The 21,976-nt window shown below is 52.1% G+C and overlaps 1 protein-coding gene across 1 annotated transcript in view; it reads right to left on the bottom strand.

The window, feature by feature from the left end:
• myo5aa (myosin VAa) overlaps window positions 1-21,976 on the bottom strand; it is an 82,401-nt gene that overhangs the window by 25,725 nt on the left and 34,700 nt on the right. The window contains exons 15-26 of the mRNA XM_064984576.1: window positions 19,724-19,876; window positions 12,344-12,441; window positions 11,897-12,092; window positions 11,342-11,553; window positions 9,996-10,152; window positions 7,593-7,832; window positions 7,204-7,452; window positions 5,010-5,103; window positions 2,629-2,777; window positions 739-852; window positions 340-474; window positions 182-238 (exon numbers count right to left, since the gene is read on the bottom strand). Of these exons, the coding sequence (XP_064840648.1) occupies window positions 182-238; window positions 340-474; window positions 739-852; window positions 2,629-2,777; window positions 5,010-5,103; window positions 7,204-7,452; window positions 7,593-7,832; window positions 9,996-10,152; window positions 11,342-11,553; window positions 11,897-12,092; window positions 12,344-12,441; window positions 19,724-19,876 (1,854 nt within the window). The remainder of the gene's footprint in view (window positions 1-181; window positions 239-339; window positions 475-738; window positions 853-2,628; window positions 2,778-5,009; window positions 5,104-7,203; window positions 7,453-7,592; window positions 7,833-9,995; window positions 10,153-11,341; window positions 11,554-11,896; window positions 12,093-12,343; window positions 12,442-19,723; window positions 19,877-21,976) is intronic.

The raw sequence follows: 21,976 nt of genomic DNA, 5'->3' as shown, positions 1-21,976 counted from the left end.
ATCTCGAGATCTCTAACCATCTATGTATACAACACACTCACCCAGAAAATCCAGTCCCAAATAAACCCCTAGCCCAGTGATGGGCAACTGGCGGCCCCCCGGGGCCCTTGAGCCACGAGCTGTTGCCCACCTAAGTCCTATCCCCTACCGCAGATATGAGTAGATTGGATCTGTACAATACCTTGAGAGACTCGTACTCCAGTTCTGCTCCACGTGATTTCTTATGCTCCTCATCATCCTGACAGGCAGAGAGGTCCGACAGTAAAGTAAGTAAAACTGTGGTTGTATTACAGTAACACAGCATAGTATTGTAGTAATAGTGTAGTACTATGGCTGTACCCTGACTCTAGCCCGCTGGAACTGCTCCTCCTTGTTTTCTAGCTCGTTGCGGAGAGAGGATTTCTCCTGCTCCAGCTCGGTTACGCGCTTCTGCAGCTTCAGAGTCAGAGACGTGTCCATGCCCCGGGTCACATCCTGTCACAACAGGAAGTGAGGTCAGAGACAGAAATGACACTGACAGGCGGAGCTTTGGGGCATCGTCATGGGTATTAAAGACATTAGCTGTCAATACTAAAACATTACAGAAAGTGTTTTACTGAATGACGACCAATTCTGCAGGGTTGTAGTTGTAATAACTGTTAAAATAACTACAGAACAGGTTGAAGCAACATTAACAAGTTTTTTGTAACATTTTCTAATGGTGAGAGGAAGTTTCTGTCTAAGTCCCGTCCCACTCACTTCTCCATGTCGGGAACTTTCTTCTGATTCTGCGAACTCTGAGTTGTAGGTGCACTCTGATCCGTTGCTGCTGTGGGTGGAGTCTGTTCTCCTGTGGCCGGGCTTGGGCACGCTCTGGAGAAAGGAGGGGCAAGGGGACTTTAGTGTGTGTTTAGTATGGTGGGGCAGTGTGGCGTGTGTGTAAGTATGTGTGGTCTGGTTCTGTCCAGTGTCTGAGTGTGTGGTCTGGTTCGGCCCAGTGTTTGTGAGTGTGTGTGGTCTGGTTCGGCCCAGTGTTTGTGAGTGTGTGTGGTCTGGTTCGGCCCAGTGTTTGTGAGTGTGTGTGGTCTGGTTCGGCCCAGTGTTTGTGAGTGTGTGGGGTCTGGTTCGGCCCAGTGTTTGTGAGTGTGTGGGGTCTGGTTCGGCCCAGTGTTTGTGAGTGTGTGTGGTCTGGTTCGGCCCAGTGTTTGTGAGTGTGTGTGGTCTGGTTCGGTCCAGTGTCTGTGTGTGGTCTGGTTCTGTCCAGTGTTTGTGAGTGTGTGTGGTCTGGTTCGGCCCAGTGTTTGTGAGTGTGTGGGGTCTGGTTCGGCCCAGTGTTTGTGAGTGTGTGTGGTCTGGTTCTGTCCAGTGTTTGTGAGTGTGTGTGGTCTGGTTCTGCCCAGTGTTTGTGAGTGTGTGTGGTCTGGTTCTGTCCAGTGTTTGTGAGTGTGTGTGGTCTGGTTCTGTCCAGTGTTTGTGAGTGTGTGTGGTCTGGTTCTGTCCAGTGTTTGTGAGTGTGTGTGGTCTGGTTCTGTCCAGTGTTTGTGAGTGTGTGTGGTCTGGTTCTGTCCAGTGTTTGTGAGTGTGTGTGGTCTGGTTCTGTCCAGTGTTTGTGAGTGTGTGTGTGGTCTGGTTCTGTCCAGTGTTTGTGAGTGTGTGTGTGGTCTGGTTCTGTCCAGTGTTTGTGAGTGTGTGTGTGTGGTCTGGTTCTGTCCAGTGTTTGTGAGTGTGTGTGTGTGGTCTGGTTCTGTCCAGTGTTTGTGAGTGTGTGTGTGGTCTGGTTCTGTCCAGTGTTTGTGAGTGTGTGTGTGGTCTGGTTCTGTCCAGTGTTTGTGAGTGTGTGTGGTCTGGTTCTGTCCAGTGTTTGTGAGTGTGTGTGATCTGGTTCTGTCCAGTGTCTGTGAGTGTGTGTGGTCTGGTTCGGCCCAGTGTCTGTGAGTGTGTGTGGTCTGGTTCGGGCCAGTGTCTGTGAGTGTGTGTGGTCTGGTTCGGCCCAGTGTTTGTGAGTGTGTGTGTGGTCTGGTTCGGCCCAGTGTTTGTGAGTGTGTGTGGTCTGGTTCGGCCCAGTGTTTGTGAGTGTGTGTGGTCTGGTTCGGCCCAGTGTTTGTGAGTGTGTGTGGTCTGGTTCGGCCCAGTGTTTGTGAGTGTGTGTGGTCTGGTTCGGTCCAGTGTTTGTGATTGTGTGTGGTCTGGTTCGGTCCAGTGTTTGTGAGTGTGTGTGGTCTGGTTCGGCCCAGTGTTTGTGAGTGTGTGGTCTGGTTCGGCCCAGTGTTTGTGAGTGTGTGTGGTCTGGTTCGGCCCAGTGTTTGTGAGTGTGTGTGGTCTGGTTCTGTCCAGTGTTTGTGAGTGTGTGTGGTCTGGTTCGGCCCAGTGTTTGTGAGTGTGTGTGGTCTGGTTCTGTCCAGTGTTTGTGAGTGTGTGTGGTCTGGTTCTGTCCAGTGTTTGTGAGTGTGTGTGGTCTGGTTCTGTCCAGTGTTTGTGAGTGTGTGGTCTGGTTCGGCCCAGTGTTTGTGAGTGTGTGTGGTCTGGTTCGGCCCAGTGTTTGTGAGTGTGTGGTCTGGTTCGGTCCAGTGTTTGTGAGTGTGTGTGGTCTGGTTCGGTCCAGTGTTTGTGAGTGTGAAATTGTTGACATGCTATGCGTTAGCCTCCTACCACAGAGAGAGTGATTTCTTCCTTGAGGTCGTCGTAGCGTTCCTCCAGTCTCAGGTGTTCTGTTAGGAGGTTCTGGTAGCGAGACCTCTCCTCGTTCAGATCGCTCTCCAACTGCTGAGTCTCCTCCGCTAATGCACGAGTCATTTTCTCTGAAAGGGGGAGGCGGTGGAGGAGATGAGGAGGAGAGAGCACAGAGAGAAGAAGGGAAAGGGGGAGGGAATGGGGAGGAGAGAGCATAGAGAGAAGGGAAAGGGGGAGGAGATGGGGAGGAGAGAGCACAGAGAGAAGAAGGGAAAGGGGGAGGAGGTGGAGGAGGTGGGGAGGAGAGAGCACAGAGAGAAGGGAAAGGGGGAGGAGGTGGGGAGGAGAGAGCACAGAGAAGGGAAAGGGGGAGGAGGTGGAGGAGATGGGGAGGAGAGAGCAGAGAGAAGAAGGGAAAGGGGGAGGAGGTAGAGGAGATGGGGAGGAGAGAGCACAGAGAGAAGAAGGGAAAGGGGGAGGAGGTGGAGGAGATGGGGAGGAGAGAGCACAGAGAGAAGAAGGGAAAGGGGGAGGAGGTGGGGAGGAGAGAGCACAGAGAGAAGGGGAGGAGATGGGGAGGAGAGAGCAGAGAGAGAAGAAGGGAAAGGGGGAGGTAGAGGAGATGGGGAGGAGAGAGCACAGAGAGAATAAGGGAAAGGGGGAGGAGGTGGGGAGGAGAGAGCAGAGAGAGAAGAATGGAAAGTGGGAAGAGATGGGGAGGAGAGAGCACAGAGAGAAGAAGGGAAAGGGGGAGATGGAGGAGGTGGGGAGGAGAGAGCAGAGAGAGAAGAAGGGAAAGGGGGAGAAGGTGGGGAGTAGAGAGCACAGAGATAAGAAGGGAAAGGGGGAGGAGGTGGGGAGGAGAGAGCACAGAGAGAAGAAGGGAAAGGGGGAGATGGAGGAGGTGGGGAGGAGAGAGCAGAGAGAGAAGAAGGGAAAGGGGGAGGTGGAGGAGATGGGGAGGAGAGAGCAGAGAGAGAAGAAGGGAAAGGAGGAGTGGGAGGTGGGGAGGAGAGAGCAGAGAGAAAAATTGAAAGGGGGGAGGAGATGGGGAGGAGAGAGCAGAGAGAATAAGGTGAAAGGGGGAGGAGAGAGCACAGAGAGAAGAAGGGAAAGGGGGAGGAGAGAGCAGAGAGATAAGAAGGGAAAGGGGGAGAAGGTGGGGAGTAGAGAGCACAGAGAGAAGAAGGGAAAGGGGGAGATGGAGGAGGTGGGGAGGAGAGAGCAGAGAGAGAAGAAGGGAAAGGGGGAGAAGGTGGGGAGTAGAGAGCACAGAGAGAAGAAGGGAAAGGGGGAGATGGAGGAGGTGGGGAGGAGAGAGCAGAGAGAGAAGAAGGGAAAGGGGGAGGTGGAGGAGATGGGGAGGAGAGAGCAGAGAGAGAAGAAGGGAAAGGGGGAGGTGGAGGTGATGGGGAGGAGAGAGCAGAGAGAGAAGAAGGGAAAGGAGGAGGAGGTGGGGAGGAGAGAGCAGAGAGAAAAATTGAAACGGGGAGGAGATGGGGAGGAGAGAGCAGAGAGAATAAGGTGAAAGGGGGAGGAGAGAGCACAGAGATAAGAAGGGAAAGGGGGAGGAGATGGGGAGGAGAGAGCACAGAGAGAAGAAGGGAAAGGGGGAGATGGAGGAGGTGGGGAGGAGAGAGCAGAGAGAGAAGAAGGGAAAGGGGGAGGTGGAGGAGATGGGGAGGAGAGAGCAGAGAGAGAAGAAGGGAAAGGGGGAGGTGGAGGAGATGGGGAGGAGAGAGCAGAGAGAGAAGAAGGGGGGAAAGGGGGAGGTGGAGGAGATGGGGAGGAGAGAGCAGAGAGAAAAATTGAAATGGGGAGGAGATGGGGAGGAGAGAGCAGAGAGAATAAGGTGAAAGGGGGAGGAGAGAGCACAGAGAGAAGAAGGGAAAGGGGGAGGAGAGAGCAGAGAGAAGAAGGGAAAGGGGGAGGAGATGGGGAGGAGAGAGCACAGAGAGAAGAAGGGAAAGGGGGAGGAGAGAGCAGAGAGAAGAAGGGAAAGGGGGAGGAGATGGGGAGGAGAGAGCAGAGAGAGAAGAAGGGAAAGGGGGAGGGGATGGGGAGGAGAGAGCAGAGAGAAGGGAAAGGGGGAGGGGATGGGGAGGAGAGAGCACAGAGAGAAGAAGGGAAAGGGGGAGGTAGAGGAGATGGGGAGGAGAGAGCAGAGAGAAGAAGGGAAAGGTGGAGAGAGAGAGGAGAAAGAAGACAAGTTCAGCACGTGTGGGGAGCGTATCATCAATTATCTGTATGGAACTTCAACAATGAGTGTGATTGGTCTAAAAGTATTTACACAGAATGTGATTGGTCTAAATATAGTAACAGTGAACATGATTGGTCTAAAGCTAGTGAATGGTTGGTACCTGTCATCTGCTGGCTCTGTTCCTTGATCATTCGGTTCAGGTCGTCTTTCTCGGTCTTCAGCAGACCATTCTGCTGCTTCAGCTCTGCTACCATCTTCACACACAGGAGAAAATACTTCAATCAAGTCTACCAAAGCCTGTTGGTCCAGTAATCCATCAATCATGTGATTTGAGAACACTAGCAGATCTGGGTCAAATAGTTTCAAATACTTAAAGGTGCACTTGATTTGCTGGACCAGTGTGCAGAGTTGGGGGCGTTCAGAACATTTCCATTGGTCCCAGTGTACAGGGTGAAACAAATCAAGTGCATCTTCAGTATTTGACAGATGTTCTGTATCTGACTCAGGTCTGGACTGCAAGGACATTGGGGTTTAGTTGATTTCACTGGGCTTCTGGAGGACTGCTCTACTGTACTGCACAGCTGGCACTAGTCTACCTGCTATTAACTACACAACCACATGAGTCTACCTGTCTCACCTAAACACCCACAGTACACTAGCCTTCCTGTCTCACCTACACAACCACACTACACTAGCCTAGCTGTCTCACCCACGGTACATTAGCCTACCTGTCTCACCTACACACCCATACCACAGTGGTGGCCAAAAGTTTTGAGAATGACACAAATATTAATATTCACAAAGTCTGCTGCCTCAGTTTGTATGATGCAATTTGCATATTCTACAGAAAGTTATGAATAGTGATCAGATGAATTGCAAAGTCCCTCTTTGCCATGCAAATGAACTGAATCCCCCAAAAATCATTTCCACTGGATTTCAGTCCTGCCACAAAAGGACCAGCTGACATCATGTCAGTGATTCTCTCGTTAACACAGGTGTGAGTGTTGACGAGGACAAGGCTGGAGATCACTCTGTCATGCTGATTGAGTTCGAATAACAGACTGGAAGCTTCAAAAGGAGGGTGGTGCTTGGAATCATTGTTCTTCCTTGCAAGTAACCATGGTTACTTGCAAGGAAACACGTGCCGTCATCATTGCTTTGCACAAAAAGGGCTTCACAAGCAAGGATATTGCTGCCAGTAAGATTGCACCGAAATCAACCATTTATCAGATCATCAAGAACTTCAAGGAGAGCAGTTCAATTGTTGTGAAGAAGGCTTCAGGGCGCCCAAGAAAGTCCAGCAAGCGACAGGACCGTCTCCTAAAGTTGATTCAGCTGCGGGATCGGGGCACCACCAGTACAGAGCTTGCTCAGGAATGTCAGCAGGTAGGTGTGAGTGCATCTGCATGCACAGTGAGGCGAAGACTTTTAGAGGATGGCCTGGTGTCAAGAAGGGCAGCAAATAAGCCACTTCTCTCCAGGAAAAACATCAGGGACAGACTGATATTCTGCAAAAGGTACAGGGATTGGACTGCTGAGGACTGGGGTAAAGTCATTTTCCCTTTCCGATTGTTTGAGGCCTGTCTCACCTACACACCCACTACAATAGCCTACCTGTCTCACCTACACTACACTAGCCTACCTGGTTCATCTCCACACCCACCTGTCTCACCTACACTACCTGTCTCACCTACACACCCATACTACACTAGCCTACCTGTCTCACCTACACCACACTAGTCTACCTGTCTCACCTAAACACCCACACTACACTAGCCTACCTGTCTCACCTACACCACACTAGTCTACCTGTCTCACCTACCCTACACTAGTCTACCTGTCTCACCTACACACCCACACTACACTAGCCTACCTGTCTCACCTACACTAGCCTACACTACACTAGACTACCTGTCTCACCTACACTAGCCTACCTGTCTCACCTACACTACACTAGCCTACCTGTCTCACCTACACTAAACTAGTCTACCTGTCTCACCTACACACCCACACTACCCTACACTACACTAGCCTACCTGTCTCACCTACACGAGCCTACCTGTCTCACCTACACTACACTAGTCTACCGGTCTCACCTGCACCAAGGCAATGGCCTCCCAGCCCGCCATGTGCCCAGTCTGCAGTAGATTCCCCTGGGTCCTAAACCATTGAACCACGACACACATTACACATTCTTATACAAACTTGTCACACTTCTATAGGGCCACTATGGGAACAATGTGTAAAAGGGAGCCATTTATCTGAAATATATCTGAGAAGTGATTGAAGGAGACAAGCTGAAGAGATGACTAGAGTGAGCCCTTTTCTATCCCACCACCCTCCTCATCCCTCACCTTTTCCATCTCATCTCTGTACTTGGTAGCCCAGTCCTCAATGGTCTTCTTCTCTTTCTGGGTGGTGGTCAGCTCCTTCCTCAGCCTCTCCAGCTGCTCCAGAAGGGAAGTGACACGGTTGGCGTTGTTCTTGGCTTCCTCTTCTATCCCCTTCAGCTTAGACACCTCTACCTTCAGCTTCTCACTCTCCACCGCGTGGGACGTCTCCAGACAGTTCAGCCGCTCGCTAGTCACACGGTTGTCTTTAGCCTGGGAGAGAGAGAGACATCATGTTAATGTAATGTGTGAAGATGCATGTTCTATTCGAGCAGCCACTCTTGGGAGGAGAGAGTTTGTTATCCAGCAGCACAAAGATCCAAAATGGCCGCCTGGTTTGTACAGAGCCCCACCTGTTCGTCTAACTTCCTCTGCAGCTGCATGATCTTATTCTCCATGCCAACGTTAAGTTTCTTGAAATGTTCAACGGAGCGGGCCTCGATTTTCAGCTTCTTCAGCTCTTTCTTGGCCTTCATCCTCCTGATGCAGCACTGCAGATAGACGATGGCTCGCAGGGAGCGCTTGTACCGCTGTCTGGCCAGCCAGCCACGCACGTGTTTCTGGATGAACACAGCTTTGTGGTTACGCAGCAACTGTGGAGAGAGAGGGAGCAAGAAAGAGTTAGTTCCTGTGAATGAAATGTGAAAATTCTGGTGTTCCTGAGCTCTTATTGGTCTCCTGGGCTTCATCTTGCTGTTAATCCACAACAACAGGAGATCTCTCTAGTGTTTACTCTTCTACCTAATATAACATACAAGTGATGTCAGAGACACAGAGACACACAGAGAGAGAGAGAGAGACACCAGCCTACTTCTCTCCCTATCTCCCAGTAACCAGAGACACCAGCCTAGTTCTCTCCCTATCTCCCAGTAACCAGAGACACCAGCCTAGTTCTCTCCCTAACTCCCAGTAACCAGAGACACCAGCCTAGTTCTCTCCCTATCTCCCAGTAACACCAGCCTAGTTCTCTCCCTATCTCCCAGTAACCAGAGACACCAGCCTAGTTCTCTCCCTAACTCCCAGTAACCAGAGACACCAGCCTAGTTCTCTCCCTAACTCCCAGTAACCAGAGACACCAGCCTAGTTATCTCCCTAACTCCCAGTAACCAGAGACACCAGCCTAGTTCTCTCCTTAACTCCCAGTAACCAGAGACACCAGCCTAGTTCTCTCCCTAACTCCCAGTACCCAGAGACACCAGCCTAGTTCTCTCCCTAACTCCCAGTACCCAGAGACACCAGCCTAGTTATCTCCCTAACTCCCAGTAACCAGAGACACCAGCCTAGTTCTCTCCCTAACTCCCAGTAACCAGAGACACCAGCCTAGTTCTCTCCCTAACTCCCAGTAACCAGAGACACCAGCCTAGTTCTCTCCCTAACTCCCAGTAACCAGAGACACCAGCCTAGTTCTCTCCCTAACTCCCAGTAACCAGAGACACCAGCCTAGTTCTCTCCCTAACTCCCAGTACCCAGAGACACCAGCCTAGTTCTCTCCCTAACTCCCAGTAACCAGAGACACCAGCCTAGTTCTCTCCCTAACTCCCAGTACCCAGAGACACCAGCCTAGTTATCTCCCTAACTCCCAGTAGCCAGAGACACCAGCCTAGTTCTCTCCCTAACTCCCAGTAACCAGAGACACCAGCCTAGTTCTCTCCATAACTCCCAGTACCCAGAGACACCAGCCTAGTTCTCTCCCTAACTCCCAGTACCCAGAGACACCAGCCTAGTTCTCTCCCTAACTCCCAGTACCCAGAGACACCAGCCTAGTTATCTCCCTAACTCCCAGTAACCAGAGACACCAGCCTAGTTCTCTCCTTAACTCCCAGTAACCAGAGACACCAGCCTAGTTCTCTCCCTAACTCCCAGTAACCAGAGACACCAGCCTAGTTCTCTCCCTAACTCCCAGTACCCAGAGACACCAGCCTAGTTATCTCCCTAACTCCCAGTAACCAGAGACACCAGCCTAGTTCTCTCCCTAACTCCCAGTAGCCAGAGACACCAGCCTAGTTCTCTCCCTATCTCCCAGTAACACCAGCCTAGTTCTCTCCCTAACTCCCAGTAACCAGAGACACCAGCCTAGTTCTCTCCCTAACTCCCAGTACCCAGAGACACCAGCCTAGTTCTCTCCCTAACTCCCAGTACCCAGAGACACCAGCCTAGTTATCTCCCTAACTCCCAGTAACCAGAGACACCAGCCTAGTTCTCTCCCTAACTCCCAGTAACCAGAGACACCAGCCTAGTTCTCTCCCTAACTCCCAGTAACCAGAGACACCAGCCTAGTTCTCTCCCTAACTCCCAGTACCCAGAGACACCAGCCTAGTTATCTCCCTAACTCCCAGTAACCAGAGACACCAGCCTAGTTCTCTCCCTAACTCCCAGTAACCAGAGACACCAGCCTAGTTCTCTCCCTAACTCCCAGTAGCCAGAGACACCAGCCTAGTTCTCTCCCTAACTCCCAGTCACCAGAGACACCAGCCTAGTTCTCTCCCTAACTCCCAGTAGCCAGAGACACCAGCCTAGTTCTCCCTAATTCCCTGGGAGTGGTCCAGGTATGAAGGTGACCCAAGTCCATCCAACGTTGAACTGGGGTTAATTGTAAACCACACTGCTGACAGACATGCAGGACAGCTGTGCTATTAGCTGGCAGTGCTAGGTGTGTGTGTTGGTTCTTCTATCCTAATCTCCACAAATGTCCCCCCACAAAGAGAGTAAAACAAGAAACATGTACTGTGTGTGTATATACTGTATGCATCTCTCACCCCTTGGTATTTCTGTCGGGCCATGTACGCTCTGAGGATAGTCTGCATGACCAGGGCAGCAGCCTGCTTCTGTAGGTACACTTTCCTCTGGACACACATCCTCTGGAACTTCTGGATAGTGATGGCTGCCAGGGTCTGACGCATGTACTTAACCAGACTGGGGGAGGGAGAGAGGCAGGGGGAGGGAGAGAGGCAGTGGAGAGAGGCAGGGGAGCGAGAGAGAGGGGGAGAGAGGAGGTAGGAGAGAGAGGCAGGGGAGAGAGAGGGGGGAGGGAGGGGAGAGAGTGAGAGAGGGGGACAGAGGAGGTAGGAGAGATAGAGAGGGGAGGGAGAGAGGCAGGGGAGAGAGAGGAAGCAGGAGAGAGAAAGAGAGAGAGGGGGACAGAGGAGGCAGGAGAGATGGGGAGGGAGAGAGGCAGGGGAGAGAGAGGGGAGGCAGGAGAGAGTGAGAGAGGGGGCAGAGGAGGCAGGAGAGATAGAGAGGGGAGGGAGAGAGGCAGGGGAGAGAGAGGGGAGGCAGGAGAGAGTGAGAGAGGGGGACAGAGGAGGCAGGAGAGATAGAGAGGGGAGGGAGAGAGGCAGGGGGGAGAGAGAGGGGAGGCAGGGGAGAGAGTGAGACAGAGGAGGTAGGAGAGATAGAGAGGGGAGGGAGAGAGGCAGGGGAGAGAGAGGGGAGGCAGGAGAGAGTGAGAGAGAGAGAGAGAGAGAGAGAGAGAGAGAGAGAGAGAGACAGAGGGGGACAGAGGGGGACAGAGGAGGCAGGAGAGATAGAGGGGAGGGAGAGGCAGGGGAGAGAGGGAAGGGAGAGGCAGGGGAGATAGAGAGGGGAAGCAGGAGAGAGAGGGGGACAGAGGAGGCAAGAGAGACAGAGAGGGGAGGGAGAGAGGCAGGGGAGAGAGAGGGGAGGCAGGAGAGAGTGAGAGAGGGGGACAGAGGGGGCAGGAGAGATAGAGGGGAGGGAGAGAGGCAGGGGAGAGAGAGAGGAGAGGCAGGAGAGAGATAGAGAGGGGAGGGAGAGAGGCAGGGGGAGAGAGAGGGGAGGCAGGAGAGAGAGTGAGAAGTGGGACAGAGGAGACAGAGAGGTAGGGGAGAGACAGAGAGTGTAGTCATGGTAATTGGTGAAAAATGCTGTTGAATTACTATAATTTACCCATCAATAACCTCCAACTGATCCGATTAACACAAATGAAATCACAAATAGATATTTATAAAAATGTTCCCACTTCCTACAATACATCAGACAATTCTGATTGGCTCCTTTTCAGGAAGTCATACAGTCTAAACTACTTTTATCTGCATGGTGATTGTCCAGAGGGTGCTGAGTGACAGGTGTGTGCTCCACTGACCAGCGGGCCTGGTGTCCGCGGGTGTATCTCTGGATGGTGATAGCAGCATGCTTCTTTCGGAGGTACTTCTTGCGTACCAGCCAGCAGCGGATGGTCTTCTGGATACGGACACACGCCTTCCTCAGCTTATCAGCCCTCAGCTTCTCCAGGTAGGCAACTTGACCAGCCCTGAAGAAGATCTTAGTCTTACCAAACTGGTACTTGTCCTGGTCCTGGAGAGAGACAGAGAGAAACATCATGTTGTAGGGGATCAGTTTGAGCAAGGTGAGGTCCAGAATTGCTCATTTTGACCACATAAATCAGGGATTTATGATTGGTGTCACTTTTGCCCCAGCTACCAAACCAGTCTCATCATGCAATTAGTTTAATCAGCTGGGTGTGCTAGGGATGGGGAGAATGTGTCTCACCCCTCCGGCCCCCGAGGACTGGAGTTGACCATCTCTGACATAAATAGTTGGGACAGAAAGTGATGTGTAGATCTTTGATTATGCACAGTCTGATTGCAATGTAGTTGACCTCAAACAGGCCTGACCTCTAACCCCTGACCACTCATACCTGCACCAGTTTCTCCAGGACGTTCCTACAGGTCAGCCTCCTGTCCGACAGGACGTCCTTCTGCTTCATCAGAACCCGGTAACGACTGAAGAACTCCTGGTAGGTCCATCTGGATGGGAAGCCTGCGGCTGAGATACGGATGGTCTCCAGAACACCACAGGCTCTGAGCTGCTGCACCGCTCGCTTAGGGTCAAACCTAAAGACAACATTCACCTAACGTTAGGGTCAGACCCAAGCACAACAATAAGCTCAACCTAAAGACAACGTACACCTAACATTAGGGTCAAACCTAAAGACAACATTCACATAGTTAATCCAACTATACCAGCCAAACCTGGAGAGAACCATTCAGCCTCATGACATCACAATTCCATTCACCTAACATCATCTTGCCAAGTCAGATGGTACTATGGCAACTTAACCATAGAGAAGCATGCAGATACTTACGTGAAGGGGAACTTGAGGTCATTGGGCTTGATGCAGCGAACATAGTGAGGAGTGGTCGCATTCAGAGTCTCCATCAACATAGCCAGAGAGTTCCGGAACTACAGGAGGAGAGGACAGATACAGAGGAGACAGGGAGAAGAGAGGACATAGACAGAGGAGAGAGGGAGGGAGAAGAGAGGACAGAGGGAGAAGGGAGGACAGAGACAGAGGAGAGAGGGAGGGAGAAGAGAGGACAGAGGGAGAAGGGAGGACAGAGACAGAGGAGAGAGGGAGAAGAGAGGAGAGAGGGAGAAGAGAGGAAGAGAGGACAGAGACAGGAGAGAGGGAGAAGAGAGGACAGAGACAGGAGAGAGGGAGAAGAGAGGAGAGAGGGAGAAGAGAGGAGAGAGGGAGAAGAGAGGAGAGAGGGAGAAGAGGACAGAGAAGAGAGGAGAGAGGGAGAAGAGAGGACAGAGACAGAGGAGAGAGGGAGGGAGAAGAGAGGACAGAGGAGAGAGGGAGAAGAGAGGGAGAGAGGGAGAAAGAGAGGAGAGGGAGAAGAGAGGGAGAAGAGGGGGAGAAGAGAGGAGAGAGGGAGAGAGAGGACAGAGACAGAGCAGAGAGGGAGGGAGAAGAGAGGACAGAGGAGAGAGGGAGAAGAGAGGAGAGAGGGAGAAGAGAGGAGAGAGGGAGAAGAGGGGGAGAAGAGAGGAGAGAGGGAGAAGAGAGGACAGAGACAGAGGAGAGAGGGAGAAGAGAGTACAGAGAGAGGAGAGAGGGAGAAGAGAGGACAGAGAGAGGAGAGAGGGAGAAGAGAGGACGGAGAAGAGAGGAGAGAGGGAGGGAGAAGAGAGGACAGAGCAGAGAGGGAGGGAGAAGAGAGGAGAGAGGGAGAAGAGAGGGAGAAGAGAGGAGAGAGGGAGAAGAGAGGGAGAAGAGAGGAGAGAGGGAGAAGAGAGGGAGAAGAGAGGAGAGAGGGAGAGAGAGGGAGAAGAGAGGACATAGACAGAGGAGAGAGGGAGAAGAGAGGACAGAGACAGGAGAGAGGGAGAAGAGAGGAGAGAGGGAGAAGAGAGGAGAGAGGGAGAAGAGGACGGGAGAGGGAGGAGGGAGAAGAGAGGACAGAGACAGAGGAGAGAGGGAGAAGAGAGGACAGAGACAGAGGAGAGAGGGAGGGAGAAGAGAGGACAGAGGAGAGAGGGAGAAGAGAGGAGAGAGGGAGAAGAGAGGAGAGAGGGAGAAGAGAGGGAGAAGAGGGGGAGAAGAGAGGAGAGAGGGAGAAGAGAGGACAGAGACAGAGCAGAGAGGGAGGGAGAAGAGAGGACAGAGGAGAGAGGGAGAAGAGAGGAGAGAGGGAGAAGAGAGGAGAGAGGGAGAAGAGAGGGAGAAGAGGGGGAGAAGAGAGGAGAGAGGGAGAAGAGAGGACAGAGACAGAGGAGAGAGGGAGAAGAGAGTACAGAGAGAGGAGAGAGGGAGAAGAGAGGACAGAGAGAGGGAGAGGGAGAAGAGAGGACGGAGAAGAGAGGAGAGAGGGAGGGAGAAGAGAGGACAGAGCAGAGAGGGAGGGAGAAGAGAGGACAGAGGAGAGAGGGAGGAGGGAGAGAGGGAGAGAGAGGGAGGAGAGAGAGAGAGGGAGAAGAGAGGGAGAAGAGAGGACATAGACAGAGGAGAGAGGGAGAAGAGAGGACAGAGACAGAGGAGAGAGGGAGAAGAGAGGACAGAGACAGAGGAGAGAGGGAGAGAGAGGACATAGAAAGGAGGAGGGAGAAGAGAGGACAGAGAGAGGAGAGAGGGAGAAGAGAGGACAGAGAGGAGAGAGGGAGAAGAGAGGACAGAGAAGAGAGGGAGAAGAGAGGACAGAGAGAGGAGAGGGGGAGAAGGAGAACAGAAGAGGAGAGAGGGAGAAGAGAGAACAGAGAGAGGAGAGAGGGAGAGAGAGGACAGAGAGAGGAGAGGGAGAAGAGAGGACAGAGAGGGAGAGGGAGAAGAGAGGACAGAGAGGGAGAGAGGGAGAAGAGAGACAGAGAGGGAGAGGGAGAAGAGGGACAGAGAGAGGAGAGGGAGAAGAGAGGACAGAGAGGAGAGAGGGAGAAGAGAGGACAGAGAGAGGAGAGAGGGAGAAGAGGACAGAGAGAGGAGAGAGGGAGAAGAGAGGAGAGAGGGAGAGGGACAAGAGGAGAGAGGGAGAAGAAAGGAGAGAGACACAGGAGAGAGGGAGAAGAGAGGAGAGAGGGAGAAGAGAGGACAGAGAGAGGAGAGAGGGAGAAGAGAGGACAGAAACAGAGGAGAGAGGGAGAAGAGAGGACAGAGACAGAGGAGAGAGGGAGAGAGAGGACAGAGACAGAGAGAGAGGGAGAAGAGAAGACAGAGACAGAGGAGAGAGGACAGAGACAGAGGAGAGGACAGAGACAGAGGAGAGAGGACAGATGAGAGAGGGAGAGGGGACAGAGACAGGGGAGAGAGGGAGGAGAGAGGACAGAGGAGAGAGAGGACAGAGACAGAGGAGAGAGGGAGAAGAGAGGACAGAGAGAGGAGAGAGGGAGAAGAGGGGACAGAGGCAGAGGACAGAGGGAAGAGAGAGGACAGAGACAGAGGAGAGTGGGAGAAGAGGGGACAGAGACAGAGGAGAGAGGGAGAAGAGAGGACAGAGACAGAGGAGAGAGGGAGAAGAGGGGACAGAGACAGAGGAGAGAGGGAGAAGAGAGGACAGAGACAGAGGAGAGAGGGAGAAGAGAGTACAGAGAGAGGAGAGAGGGAGAAGAGAGGACAGAGAGAGGAGAGAGGGAGAAGAGAGGACGGAGAAGAGAGGAGAGAGGGAGGGAGAAGAGAGGACAGAGGAGAGAGGGAGAGGAGAGAGGGAGAAGAGAGGGAGAAGAGAGGAGAGAGGGAGAAGAGAGGGAGAAGAGAGGACATAGACAGAGGAGAGAGGGAGAAGAGAGGACAGAGACAGAGGAGAGAGGGAGAAGAGAGGACAGAGACAGAGGAGAGAGGGAGAAGAGAGGACAGAGACAGAGGAGAGAGGGAGAAGAGAGGACATAGAAAGGAGAGAGGGAGAAGAGAGGACAGAGAGAGGAGAGAGGGAGAAGAGAGGACAGAGAGAGGAGAGGGGGAGAAGAGAGGACAGAGAGAGGGAGAGGGAGAAGAGAGGACAGAGAGGGAGAAGAAGAGAGAACAGAGGAGAGAGGGACAGAGAACAGAGAGAGGAGAGAGGGAGGAGAGGACAGAGAGAGGAGAGGGAGAAGAGAGGACAGAGAGGAGAGAGGGAGAAGAGAGGACAGAGAGAGAGGGAGAAGAGAGAACAGAGAGAGGGAGGGAGAAGAGAGGACAGAGAGAGGAGAGGGAGAAGGAGGACAGAGAGAGGAGAGAGGGAGAAGAGAGGGAGAAGAGAGGACATAGACAGAGGAGAGAGGGAGAAGAGAGGACAGAGACAGAGGAGAGAGGGAGAAGAGAGGACAGAGAGAGAGAGGGAGAAGAGAGGACATAGAAAGGAGAGAGGGACAGAGGACAGAGAGGAGAGAGGGAGAAGAGAGGACAGAGAGAGGAGAGAGGGAGAAGAGAGGACAGAGAGAGGAGAGAGGGAGAAGAGAGGACAGAGAGAGGAGAGAGAGAGAACAGAGAGAGGGAGAGAGGGAGAGAGAGAACAGAGAGAGGAGAGAGGGAGAAGAGAGAGGACAGAGAGAGGAGAGGGAGAAGAGAGGACAGAGAGAGGAGAGAGGGAGAAGAGAGGACAGAGAGAGGGAGGAGGGAGGGAGAAGAGAGAACAGAGAGAGGAGAGAGGGAGAAGAGAGGACAGAGAGGAGAGGGAGAAGAGAGGACAGAAGAGGAGGAGGGAGAAGAGAGGAGAGAGGGAGAGGGAGAAGAGAGGACAGAGAGGGAGAGAGGGAGAAGAGAGGACAGAGAGAGGAGAGAGGGAGAAGAGAGGGAGAGGGAGAGGGACAAGAGGAGAGAGGGAGAAGAAAGGAGAGAGACACAGGAGAGAGGGAGAAGAGAGGAGAGAGGGAGAAGAGAGGACAGAGAGAGGAGAGAGGGAGAAGAGAGGACAGAAACAGAGGAGAGAGGGAGAAGAGAGGACAGAGACAGAGGAGAGAGGGAGAAGAGAGGACAGAGACAGAGGAGAGAGGGAGAAGAGAAGACAGAGACAGAGGAGAGAGGACAGAGACAGAGGAGAGAGGACAGAGACAGAGGAGAGAGGACAGATGAGAGAGGGAGAAGAGGGGACAGAGACAGGGGAGAGAGGGAGGAGAGAGGACAGAGGGAAGAGAGAGGACAGAGACAGAGGAGAGAGGGAGAAGAGAGGACAGAGAGAGGAGAGAGGGAGAAGAGGGGACAGAGGCAGAGGACAGAGGGAAGAGAGAGGACAGAGACAGAGGAGAGTGGGAGAAGAGGGGACAGAGACAGAGGAGAGAGGGAGAAGAGAGGACAGAGACAGAGGAGAGAGGAGAAGAGGGGACAGAGACAGAGAGAGAGGGAGAAGAGAGGACAGAGACAGAGGAGAGAGGGAGAAGAGAGTACAGAGAGAGGAGAGAGGGAGAAGAGAGGACAGAGAGAGGAGAGAGGGAGAAGAGAGGACGGAGAAGAGAGGAGAGAGGGAGGGAGAAGAGAGGACAGAGGAGAGAGGGAGAAGAGAGGAGAGAGGGAGAAGAGAGGGAGAAGAGAGGAGAGAGGGAGAAGAGAGGGAGAGAGGACATAGACAGAGGAGAGAGGGAGAAGAGAGGACAGAGACAGAGGAGAGAGGGAGAAGAGAGGACAGAGACAGAGGAGAGAGGGAGAAGAGAGGACAGAGACAGAGGAGAGAGGGAGAAGAGAGGACATAGAAAGGAGAGAGGGAGAAGAGAGGACAGAGAGAGGAGAGAGGGAGAAGAGAGGACAGAGAGAGGAGAGAGGGAGAAGAGAGGACAGAGAGAGGAGAGAGGGAGAAGAGAGGACAGAGAGAGGAGAGGGGGAGAAGAGAGAACAGAGAGAGGAGAGAGGGAGAAGAGAGAACAGAGAGAGGAGAGAGGGAGAAGAGAGGACAGAGAGAGGAGAGGGAGAAGAGAGGACAGAGAGAGGAGAGAGGGAGAAGAGAGGACAGAGAGAGGAGAGAGGGAGAAGAGAGAACAGAGAGAGGAGAGAGGGAGAAGAGAGGACAGAGAGAGGAGAGGGAGAAGAGAGGACAGAGAGAGGAGAGAGGGAGAAGAGAGGACAGAGAGAGGAGAGAGGGAGAAGAGAGGACAGAGAGAGGAGAGAGGGAGAAGAGAGGAGAGAGGGAGAGGGACAAGAGGAGAGAGGGAGAAGAAAGGAGAGAGACACAGGAGAGAGGGAGAAGAGAGGAGAGAGGGAGAAGAGAGGACAGAGAGAGGAGAGAGGGAGAAGAGAGGACAGAAACAGAGGAGAGAGGGAGAAGAGAGGACAGAGACAGAGGAGAGAGGGAGAAGAGAGGACAGAGACAGAGGAGAGAGGGAGAAGAGAAGACAGAGACAGAGGAGAGAGGACAGAGACAGAGGAGAGAGGACAGAGACAGAGGAGAGAGGACAGATGAGAGAGGGAGAAGAGGGGACAGAGACAGGGGAGAGAGGGAGGAGAGAGGACAGAGGGAGAGAGAGGACAGAGACAGAGGAGAGAGGGAGAAGAGAGGACAGAGAGAGGAGAGAGGGAGAAGAGGGGACAGAGGCAGAGGACAGAGGGAAGAGAGAGGACAGAGACAGAGGAGAGTGGGAGAAGAGGGGACAGAGACAGAGGAGAGAGGGAGAAGAGAGGACAGAGACAGAGGAGAGAGGGAGAAGAGGGGACAGAGACAGAGGAGAGTGGGAGAAGAGAGGACAGAGACAGAGGAGAGAGGGAGAAGAGAGGACAGAGACAGAGGAGAGAGGGAGAAGAGAGGACAGAGACAGAGGAGAGAGGACAGAGACAGACGAGAGAAGGAGAAGAGAGGACAGAGACAGAGGAGAGAGGGAGGAGAGAGGACAGAGGGAAGAGAGGGGACAGAGAGAGGAGAGAGGGAGAAGAGAGGACAGAGACAGAGGAGAGAGGGAGAAGAGAGGACAGAGACAGAGGAGAGAGGGAGAAGAGGGGACAGAGAGAGGAGAGAGGGAGAAGAGGGGACAGAGAGAGGATTTTGGAGGAGAGGACAGAGGGAAGAGAGATGGAGGAGAGAGGGCAGAGGGAAGAGAGAGGACAGAGACAGAGGAGAGTGGGAGAAGAGAGGACAGAGACAGAGGGAGAAGAGAGGACAGAGACAGAGGAGAGAGGGAGAAGAGAGGACAGAGGACAGAGACAGAGGAGAGAGGACAGAGACAGAGGAGAGAGGACAGAGACAGAGGAGAGAGGACAGAGACAGAGGAGAGAGGACAGAGACAGAGGAGAGAGGACAGATGAGAGAGGGAGAAGAGGGGACAGAGACAGGGGAGAGAGGGAGGAGAGAGGACAGAGGGAAGAGAGAGGACAGAGACAGAGGAGAGAGGGAGAAGAGAGGACAGAGAGAGGAGAGAGGGAGAAGAGGGGACAGAGGCAGAGGACAGAGGGAAGAGAGAGGACAGAGACAGAGGAGAGTGGGAGAAGAGGGGACAGAGACAGGAGAGAGGGAGGAGAGAGGACAGAGGGAAGAGAGAGGACAGAGACAGAGGAGAGTGGGAGAAGAGAGGACAGAGACAGAGGAGAGAGGGAGAAGAGAGGACAGAGACAGAGGAGAGAGGGAGAAGAGAGGACAGAGACAGAGGAGAGAGGACAGAGACAGACGAGAGAAGGAGAAGAGAGGACAGAGACAGAGGAGAGAGGGAGGAGAGAGGACAGAGGGAGAAGAGAGGACAGAGACAGAGGAGAGAGGGAGAAGAGAGGACAGAGACAGAGGAGAGAGGGAGAAGAGAGGACAGAGACAGAGGAGAGAGGGAGAAGAGGGGACAGAGAGAGGAGAGAGGGAGAAGAGGGGACAGAGAGAGGAGAGAGGGAGGAGAGAGGACAGAGGGAAGAGAGATGGAGGAGAGAGGGCAGAGGGAAGAGAGAGGACAGAGACAGAGGAGAGTGGGAGAAGAGAGGACAGAGACAGAGGGAGAAGAGAGGACAGAGACAGAGGAGAGAGGGAGAAGAGAGGACAGAGGACAGAGACAGAGGAGAGAGGACAGAGACAGAGGAGAGAGGACAGAGACAGAGGAGAGGGAGGAGAGAGGACAGAGGGAAGAGAGAGGACAGAGACAGAGGAGAGAGGACAGAGACAGAGGAGAGAGGGAGAAGAGAGGACAGAGACAGAGGAGAGAGGACAGAGACAGAGGAGAGTGGGAGAAGAGAGGACAGATACAGAGGAGAATGAGTAAAGAGAGGAGATTATTCAAGTCCTTCACTTTTACATTTCAGCTGTTCTGACTCTGATTGGCAAGTCCCAACCCTGTTCTAAGTGTCTGTAGGTGTGTGTGTCTATGATCAGTCTACCTGGCAGCCAACAGTCTTCTTGTGCTCCTTGCTGCTTGCTCCAGATCTGACCTCTTTTGGTTTGACGCTGAGTCGTGTTCGACCTCCTGGAGCGGTCCCTGTTGGACTGGTCACTTTCTCCTCATCTTGAAACAGCTCCACTAGCAGGTCCAACTACACACACACATTATTGTAAATAAAACACTGTTCTTAATTGACACACATATATATATATATACAGTGGGGCAATAAAGTATTTAGTCAGCCACCAATTGTGCAAGTTCTCCCACTTAAAAAGAGGCCTGTAATTTTCATCATAGGTACACTTCAACTATGACGGACAAAATTGGAAGAAGCAAATCCAGAAAATCACATTGTAGGATTTTTAATGAATTTCTTTGCAAATTATGGTGGAAAATAAGTATTTGGTCAATAACAAAAGTTTCTCAATACTTTGTTATATACCCTTTGTTGGCAATGACAGAGGTCAAACGTTTTCTGTAAGTCTTCACAAGGTTTCCACACACTGTTGCTGATATTTTGGCCCATTCCTCCATGCAGATCTCCTCTAGAGCAGTGATGTTTTGGGGCTGTTGCTGGGCAACATGGACTTTCAACTCCTTCCAAAGATATTCTATGGGGTTGAGATCTGGAGACTGGCTAGGCCACTCCAGGACCTTGAAATGCTTCTTACGAAGCCACTCCTTCGTTGCCCGGACGGTGTATTTGGGATCATTGTCATGCTGAAAGACCCAGCCACGTTTCATCTTCAATGCCCTTGCTGATGGTAGGCTTTGTTACTTTGGTCCTAGCTCTCTGCAGGTCATTTACTAGGTCCCCCCGTGTGGTTCTGGGATTTTTGCTCACTGTTCTTGTGATCATTTTGACCCCACGGGTGAGATCTTGCGTGGAGCCCCAGATCGAGTGAGATTATCAGTGGTCTTGTATGTCTTCCATTTCCTAATAATTGCTCCCACAGTTGATTTCTTCAAACCAAGCTGCTTACCTATTGCAGATTCAGTCTTCCCAGCCTGGTGCAGGTCTACAATTTTGTTTCTAGTGTCCTTTGACAGCTCTTTGGTCTTGGCCATAGTGGAGTTTGGAGTGTGACTGTTTGAGATTGTCTTTTATACTGATAACAAGTTCAAACAGGTGCCATTAATACAGGTAACGAGTGGAGGACAGAGGAGCCTCTTAAAGAAGAAATTACAGGTCTGTGAGAGCCAGAAATCTTGCTTGTTTGTAGGTGACCAAATACTTATTTTCCACCATAATTTGCAAATAAATTCATAAAAAAATCCTACAATGTGATTTTCTGGATTGTTTTTCTCATTTTGTCTGTCATAGTTGAAGTGTACCTATGATGAAAATTACAGGCCTCTCTCATCTTTTTAAGTGGGAGAACTTGCACAATTGGTGGCTGACTAAATACTTTTTTGCCCCACTGTACATGACTTGTATAAATAAAAAGGTAACAGCAGCCAACAGACAGTTACGCCACAAACTTGCTAAGCTAATAGTTTGCATTGTTAACATGGTATCTGGCTTATTCATATCATCCTTTCTATCTAAAATGACAACAAAAAACATTGTACATGTTCCGGTTCAAGGAGAAAGCGATTGGTTATTGTGTTCTCTGTATTATGGTTGGTTAAGATGTAAATAGGGAGAGGGCAGTGCAGCCCCCCCCCCCCCACCCGTTCGTCTCCAGTTCTGCAGCGTCCGTTCAGCCTCACCCTCCCCACCTCCCCACATACTTCAGTGCCATTTGAACTATTGTGAGACCACGGTGAGGAAGAATGAATGGTGTGGGTTAGAAGGTTGAGACAGAAAGAAATGAGGAGGGCAGCATGTTTACCTTTAGCTGTTTAACGGTTGTTGTCATGACGGGACAGACACATGGAAAACAGATGGAAAACAAACAACGACAAAATAAAGATTAAACAAAAATGAAAGAAACCTAGGAATTGAAAATAATTACACACATCTAAAACATATTAAAAGTATAATTGATATAAAAGTAGAAATCCAAATCAAAGGGCCATCAGCACAGGCAGGGTAGGTGTCATGGTGTCTGCTGACCAAGGCTGTTTGTAATGAACACGGGATCAGACACGGCCTCAGACACGGGATCAGACCATAGACACGGCATCAGACCATAGACACGGCATCAGACACGGGACCAGACACGGGACCAGACACGGCATCAGACACGGCATCAGACACGGCATCAGACACGGCATCAGACACGGGATCAGACACGGCACCAGACAC

This window comes from Oncorhynchus masou, chromosome 2, assembly GCF_036934945.1.
Source record: "Oncorhynchus masou masou isolate Uvic2021 chromosome 2, UVic_Omas_1.1, whole genome shotgun sequence".
NCBI classification, from domain to species: domain Eukaryota; kingdom Metazoa; phylum Chordata; class Actinopteri; order Salmoniformes; family Salmonidae; genus Oncorhynchus; species Oncorhynchus masou.
This window is presented reverse-complemented; position numbering and strand designations above follow the sequence as displayed.